General features: G+C 45.4%; 1 protein-coding gene across 1 annotated transcript in view; it reads right to left on the bottom strand.

The window, feature by feature from the left end:
- The window catches only part of LOC112074584 (fibrillin-2-like), a gene marked incomplete at its 5' end in the record, with an annotated part of 47,040 nt that overhangs the window by 10,376 nt on the left and 28,418 nt on the right, over positions 1 to 8,246 (bottom strand). The window contains one exon of the mRNA XM_070440589.1: positions 893 to 1,012. Within this exon, the coding sequence (XP_070296690.1) occupies positions 893 to 1,012 (120 nt within the window). The remainder of the gene's footprint in view (positions 1 to 892; positions 1,013 to 8,246) is intronic.

Consider the following 8,246-nt stretch of genomic DNA (forward strand, 5'->3'; position numbering starts at 1 on the left):
GTTAGATTTCCTCAGGTTTTCGCCTGCAGAATCAGTTTTGTTATACTCACAGACAATATTTTGACAGTTTTGGAAACTTTGGAGTGTTTTCTATCCTAATCTGTAAATTATATGCATATTCTACGATCTGGACCTGAGAAATAGTCTGTTTACCTTGGGAACGTTATTAAAAAAAWAWAATAATAATCTGACCCCTAGCGTCAAGAGGCTAATTAGGTCCACTCCACTGTGAAGACAGACTCTCAGACACAGGCTTGGCTGGTTAAGGGTTTATGCCACAGACTCCGAGACACGTCTATGGTGACAGCATTGGTTCAACCTCTTTGAAAAGAATATATACAGAACCAGTCAAAAGTCTGGACACACCTACTCATTCAAGGGTTTTTCTTTATTTTTACTATTTTCTACATTGTAGTATAATAGTGAAGATATCAAAACTATGAAATAACACACAGAATCATGTAGTAACCAAAAAAGTGAGATTCTTCAAAGTAGCCACCCATTCTTCTGTATACCACCCCTACCTTGTCACAACACAACTGATTGGCTCAAACGCATTAAGAACGAAAGACATCCCACAAATTAACCTTTAACAAGGCACACCTGTTAATTGAAATGCATTCCAGGTGACTACCTCATGAAGCTGGTTGAGAGAATGCCAAGAGTGTGCAAAGCTGTCATCAAGGCAAAGGGTGGCTACTTTGAAGAATCTCACTTTTTTTGGTCACTACATGATTCCGTGTGTGTTATTTCATAGTTCTGATGTCTTCACTCTTATTCTACAATATAGAAAATAGTAAAAAAATAAATAAAAACCCTGGAATGAGTAGGTGTGTCCAAACTTTTGAACTGTACTGTATATATACAGTATGTACTGTATAAATAGACTCACCGATGCAGACCTGTTTCCCTGGGATTCTTTGGAACCCTGTGTGGCACTTGCAGTAGAAGGAACCGGCCGTGTTCACACAGTTCCCATTGGGGCAGGGGTCGGAGGAACACTCATCTACATCTATGTATTATCAGACATAGATTTATGTATTATCAGACATAGATTTATTAGAAATACAACCTAGAATCATCACGAGTTCACTTTTAGACAAGCTAGCCAGGAAAGGGTTAAAGTTAACTCATATAAATACACAGTACCTAACAGCCTCAGAAACGACGTTCACGAGATTAGTAATTCGCTCATTTTAGATAATATTAATATATTATCCATTTCTGAGACTCACTTAGACAGCAGCTTTGATGATACAGTAGAAGGAATACAAAGATATAACATCTATAGAAAAGACAGGAATGTCTACGGGGGAGGTGTTGCTGTATCTATTCAGAGCCATATTCCTGTAAAGCTCAGAGAGGATCTCATGACAAATGAAGTAGAAGTGCTGTGGTTGCAGGTTCACCTGCCTCATCTGAAGCCTCTTCTTTTAGGTAAGATACGAGAGAGACGGAGCCGAGAGTAAGAGTAACGAGAGAGACGGAGAGAGTAAGAGTACGAGAGAGCGGAGAGAGTAGGAGTACGAAGAGATGAAGAGACGTAAAGAAGTACGAGAAGATTGGAGAGAGTAAGAGTACGAGAGAGGATGGAGGGAGGGAAGTAAGAGTACGAGAGAGACGGAGGGAGTGAGAGTAGAGAAGAGACGAGAGGGAGTAGAGTACGTGAGAGGAACGGAGAGAGTAAGAGTATACGAGAGAGACGGATAGAGTGAGAGTACGAGAGAGATGGAGAGAGTAGAGTACGAGAGAGATGGAGGGAGGATAAGAGTACGAGAGAGACGGAGGGAGTGAGAGTACGAGAAGACGGAGGAGAGTGAAGAGACGGAGAGAGTACAGAGAAGAAGAGACGAGAGAGAAGTACGAGAGAGGATAGAGTGAGTACGAGAGAGACAGAGAGTGAGAGTCGCGGAGGAGAGGGAGAGTACGAGAGAGACGGTAGAGAGTTAGAGTAGAGAGAACGAGAGAGTGAGAGTACGAGAGAGACGGAGAGAGTGAGAGTACGAGAAGAGACGGAGAGAGTGAGAGTACGAGAGAACGGCGAGAGTGAGCAGTACGAGAGAGACGGAGAGAGTAAGAGTACGGAGAGACGGAGAGAGTGAGATGTACGAGAGAGACGGAGAGAGTAAGAGTAGAGAGCAGACGGAGAGAGTAAGAGTACAGAGAGACGAGGTAAGAGTCAGTAAGAGAGAGAAGAGTACGAGAAAGAAAGGAGTAAAGAAAAAGTACGACGAGAGACGGAGAGAGTAGAGAGTACGAGAGAGACGGAGAGAGTGGAGAGAGAGAGAGACGGAGAGAGTGAGAGTAAAGACGACAGAGAGCGAGAAGACGAAGAGGAGAGTAAGAGTACGAGACATATGGAGAGCAGAGAGGAGAAGAGAGAGTTGAAGAGCGTATAGGGGAAATGAACAAAGAGAAATGAGAGGACGGGAGAAACAGAACAAAGAGAGAAGATATGTGGTTAACAAAAACACATTATAACTAGGTCCTCTGGGGAGAGAGGTACGGTCAATCTCTGGGTCTGTATCCAAATGGTACGCCCATTCCTCTATACAGGCACTGCTTTTGACCCAGAGCCCTATAGAGTACCATTTGGAATGCACCTTGTTCTTTTCCTGATCCCAAGACGCATGGCTAGCAGCTTGTGCTGTTACATCTCAGTTGGAATTCAAATGGAACACAGATGAAGTTCTGGAATCTATTGCGCATAGCTATAAATATGAGCCCTAACCTGCCTCTATATTCAATGTCTGCCTAAGTGATTCCTCTCGAAATCTTCTACCTGTGCAGTAGCGGCACTGGAAGGCCAGGGTGAAGCCGGGTTTGCACCAGAACCACTTGAAGCCTACCGTCCTCGTTATAACACACGCCGTTCAGAACACATGTTGGTGCGGCGCACTCGTCATGGTCTGGGGAGGCTAAAAGGTTAAAAGGTCAGGGAGAGGAATCTGTCCATTGCTGTTGTTAAAGCCAAAACTCACCACCCCAGAGCCCGTTAGTGCCAAGCACGAGGGTCTTGGATGTGACCGCTATGGGCAAGGCGTGGTAGCATGTAGAATGTGATGAGTGGTGTGGTGCATGGCTTTGTACAAGCCACATCAAATGGAGGAAAAAACAAGAGAGCGTTGTTTGTTGGAGATCGATGGACAGCCATGAGCAACAACGATAGGTTTGTGAGCGTTGGGAGAGAACAACACAGAACTGTATTAATTAGGTACTTACGTTCATAATAGTCTATAATTAGTGGCTTGTCTTCAAAAAGGTAATGTCATCGAGGCTATGGTTGCACTAGGCTTGAATACTTACTGTAGCATAAAAACTCGTTAAATCAAATCTGGACAATTAGCTACCAATCTCATGAACATGTGGAGGTAGCTGATTACATGAGTATTTAAGTTAAATTGATACTATTATTAAAATACTAATCTGGGCTTGATTGATCTTGACTGGGCCGCAATGGAAACCATAGAGAGTACAAAAGTGTAAACCCCGCCCAATCTGGCACTCCAAACAGGCTAAAGAAGCAAACGCAAAAGCACTTGAAGAATCTTACCGACACAGTTCCTGCCGTCTGGGGTGAGCTGGAAAGCCTGCGTTACAGATGCACTGAAGCTTCCATCCATGGTTGCAGACAGCGGCCGTTCTCACACAGAACCCGTTGCTGCAGGCACTCGCAATGTCTGGTGAGGAAAGCGGTTGATATGTGACTTGCTACCAACCCCAGAATGCTGCACAAAATCCAATATAAACACCATTACAACAGTATACTACCCTGCCCCTACCACTACACCGACCAGTGTGACCAAATCCAATCATACGCCTCGCGGCCCTAGCAGTTCCCTCGGGCCCTAGACAGTTCTTGCCTCTCCCTGGCCCTAGACAGTTCCCTCTGGGCCCTTAGACAAGTTTCCCTCTGGCCCTAGCAGTTCCCGTCTTGGCCCTACAGTTCCTCTGGCCCTAGACATCCTCTGGCCCTAGACAGTTACCCTCGGCCTAGACAGTTGCGCCTCAGGCGTCCCTACAGCCTAGCTCCCCGGGCATAAGACAGTTCTCCCCTGGCATAGACAGTTCCCTCTGGCCCTAGACAGTTCCCCTCTGGCCTAGACAGTTCCCCTCTGGCCCTAGACAAGTTTCGCCTCTGGCCCTAACAGCCCTGGCAAACAGTTCCCTCTGGCCCTAGACAGTTCCCTCTGGCCCTGAGAGTTCCCTCTGGCCCTATGAAGGTTCCTCTGGCCCTGACAGTCTGCCCCAACGTCCCTGGCCCTAGACAGTTCCTCTGGCCTCCTAGACAGTTCCCTCTGACACCTAGACAGTTCCCTCTGGCCCAGAACAGTTCCGCTCTGGCCCAGACATTCCCTCTGGCTCTTCTAAGACAGTACCCTCTGGCCCTAGACAGTCCGTCTGGCTCTTAGAACAGTTCCCGTCTGACGTCTAGGACAGTTTCCCTCTGCTCTAGACAGTTTCCCTCTGCCTGACGTTCCATCCTGGACAGCCTCGCACAGCAATCCCTTCTGGCCCTAGACAGTTCCCCTCTGGCTTAGCCACTCCCTGACAGTTCCCTCTGAGCCCTAGACAAGTTTCCTCTCTGACGCCCTTTGGCCTAGACAGTTCCCGTCTGTGACGTCCTTAGGCTAGCAGTTCCCTCTGGCCTAACAGTCTCTCCTGCAGTCTCTGCCCTAGACAGTTCCTCTGCCCCTAACAGTTCCTCTGCCCCTTAGACATGTCCCTCTGGCCTAGACAGTTTCCCTCTGGCCCAGATGAAAGAATGGCAAGGAAACACAAGATAAAAAATAAAAAAATAATCATTCCGGGTAGATTTCCTCAGGTTTTCGCCTGCCAGAATTCAGTTTTTTATACTCACAGACATATTTTGACAGTTTTGGAAACTTTCGGAGTGTTTCTATCCTAAATCTGTAAATTATAGCAGTATTCTAACGATCGGACTGAGAAATATCCATGTTTACCTTGGGAAGTTATTAAAAAAAAATAATAATAATCTGACCCTAGCGTCAAGAGGCTAATTTTAGTCACTCCACTGGGTGAGACCAGACTCTCCAGACACAGGCTTGGCTGGTTAAGGGTTTATGCCAACGGGCTCTCCGAAGACACGTCTATGGTGGACGCATTGGTTTCAACCTCTTTGAAAAGAATATTATACGAACCAGTCAAAAGTCTGGACACACCTGTACGCATTCAATGGGTTTTTTCTTATTTTTCTATTTTCTACATTGTACGTATAATAGTGAAGATAGCAAAACTATGAAATAACACACAGAATCATGTAGTAATACCAAAAAAGGAGATTCGTCAAGTAGCCACCCAATTCTTCTGTTCTACCACCTACTTGTCACAACACAAACTGATTGGCCTCAAACGCATTAAGACGAAAGACATCCCAGCAAATTAACCTTTAACAAGGCACACCTGTTTAATTGAAATGCGCATTCCAGTGACTACCTCATAAGCTGGTTGAGAGAATGCCAAGAGTGTGCAGATAGCTGTCATCAAGGCAAAGGGTGTGCTACTTTGAAGAATCTCACTTTTTTTGGTCACTACATGATTCCGTGTGTGTTATTTCATAGTTCTTGATGTCTTCACTTTTTTCTCAATATAAGAAAATAGTATAAAAAAAAAAAAAAAAACCTGAATGATAGGTGTGTACGCCAAACTTTTGAACTGTACTGTTCATATACAGTATTAGCTGTAAAATAGACTCACCGATGCCGACCTGTTTTTCCCTGGGATTTCTTTGGAACTGGTGTGGCACTTGCGTAGAAGGAACCCCGTGGTTCACACAGTTCCCATTGGGGCGGGTCGGAGGAACACTCATCTTACATCTAGTATTATCAGACATAGATTTATTAGAAAACACCTAGAATCCCATACGAGTCAATTTTTAGACAAGCTAGCCAGGAAAGGGTTAAAGTTAACTCATTAAAATACACCAGTACCCTAAACAGCCTCAGAAACGCACGTTCCGAGAATTAGTAATCGCTCTCTTAAGAATAATATTAATAATTAGCCATTTCCTGAGACTCACTTAGCAAGCAAGCTTGATGATTACAGTAGCGGAATACACAAGATATACATCTATAGACAAAGACCAGGAAATGTCACGGGGAGGTTGTTGCTGTATCTATTCAGAGCCATGATTCTGTAAAGCTCAGAGAGGATCTCATGACAATGAAGTAGAAGTGCTTGGTTGCAGGTTCCCTGCCTCATCTGAAGCCTCTCTTTTAGGATGCTGCTTGTAGAACACCACGTCAACAGTCAGTATTCGGAGAAATATGTGTGTCGATGTTAGATAAGGTCTCTGATGCTTAACAGTCAGTATCTGGAGAATATGTGTGTGGATAGCATAAGGCTCTTGATGCTAACAGTCAGTATCTGGAGAATAGTGGTTGAGTTAAGATAAGTCTCTTGATGCTAACAGTCATGTATACTGGAGAATATGTGGTGATGTTAGATAAGGTCTCTGAGCTACAGCCAGTATCTGGAGAATAAAATGTGTGTAGCTGTAGATAATGCTCTTGATGCTAACAGTCAGTATCTGGAGAAAGTATGTGTGTGATGTTAGATAATGTCTCTGATGCTACATTCAGTATCTGGAAGACTATTGGGTGAGTTAGATAATGTCTCTGATGCTAACAGTCAGTACTCTTGGAGAATATGTGTGGTGATGTTAGTAAGGTCTCTGATTGCTAACAGTCAGTATCTGGGAGAATACTGTGTGTTGATGTTAGATAAGTCTCTGAGCTACAGTCAGTATCTGGAGAATATGTGTGTGATTTTTAGATAAGTTCTTGATGCTAACCGTCAGTATCTGGAGAATATGTGTGTGATGTTAGATTTAAGGGTCTCTGATGCTAACAGTAGAAAATGTATTTTTCTGGCGTTGACCTGACACATCTGACTGCGTTATCATCTAGCTGTCCTCTCACAGAGGAAAGGCTGCTTTTATTTTATTTTTTAAATGGTATTTTAAATGTATATTTATGTTGTTACTTGTCTATAACTGTTCTTGTACTTTGTATGGATTTGTAATGTTTTATGTGGCCCCCAGGAAGAGTACTGCCGCATGTAAGAGTTAATGGCCCCAAGGAAGAGTAGCTGCATGCATGTACAGTAGCAATGGCCCCAGGAGAGAGCTGCCTGCATGTGCAGTAGCTAATGCGCCTCAAGGAGAGTAGCTGCTGCTATGTACAGTAGTTAATGGCCCCCAAGAAGAGTTAGCTGCTTGGGTGGCATGTGCAGTACGAATGGACCCCAGAAGAGTAGCTACTGCAGGTGACAGTACTAATGGCCCCAAGAAGAGTAGCTGCTGCCATGGGCAGATGCTAATGGCCCCCAGGGAAGGAGTAGCTGCTGCATGTTACAGTAGCTAATGGCCCCAGGAAGAGTAGCTGCCGCATGTGCCAGTGCAATGGACCCCAGGAAGAGTAGCTGCTGCATGTGCAGTACTAATGGCCCAGGAAGAGTAGCTGCTGCATGTGCAGTAGCTAATGGCCTCCGGAAAGTACTGCTGCATGTAACAGTAGCTAATGGCCTCAAGAAAGAGTAGCTGCTGCATGTGCAGTAGCTAATGGCCCAAGGAAGAGTAGCTGCTGCATGTGCAGTAGCTAATGGCCCAAGGAAGAGTAGCTGCTGGCATGTGGCAGTATCTAATGGACCGCCCAGGAAGAGTAAGCTGCGCATGGGCAGTAGTAATGGCCCAAGGAAAAGTAGCTGCTGCATGTGCAGTAGCTAATGCCTCCAGGAAGAGTAGCTGCATGTAGCAGTAGCTAAATGCCTCAAGGATGAGTAGATGCTGCAGTGCAGAGCTAATGGCCCAGAAGAGTAGCTGCTGCATGTCTGTGCATAGCTAAGGCCCCAAGGAAGAGTAGCTGCTGCATGTACAGTAGCTAATGCCCCCAGGAAGAGTAGCTGCTGCATGTTCAGTAGCTAATGGCCTCCAGGAAGAAGTAGCTGCTGCATTGTGCAGTAGCTAATGGCCTCCAGGAGAGTAGCTGCTGCCATGTGCAGTAGCTAATGGCTCCAGAAAGAGTAGCTTGCTGCATGTGCAGTAGGCTCATGGCCTCCAGGAAGAGTAGAGCTGCTGCATGTTCAGTATGCTAATGGCCCCATGAAGAGTAGCTGCTGCATGTGCAGTGCTAATGGCCCCATGAAGAGTAGCTGCTGCATGTTTCAGATCTATGGCCCCCAGGAAGAGTAGCTGCTGCTTTCATGTAGCTAATGGCCCCCATGAA

The sequence above is a fragment of the Salvelinus sp. IW2-2015 genome, unplaced genomic scaffold, assembly GCF_002910315.2.
Source record: "Salvelinus sp. IW2-2015 unplaced genomic scaffold, ASM291031v2 Un_scaffold2698, whole genome shotgun sequence".
NCBI lineage: Eukaryota > Metazoa > Chordata > Actinopteri > Salmoniformes > Salmonidae > Salvelinus > Salvelinus sp. IW2-2015.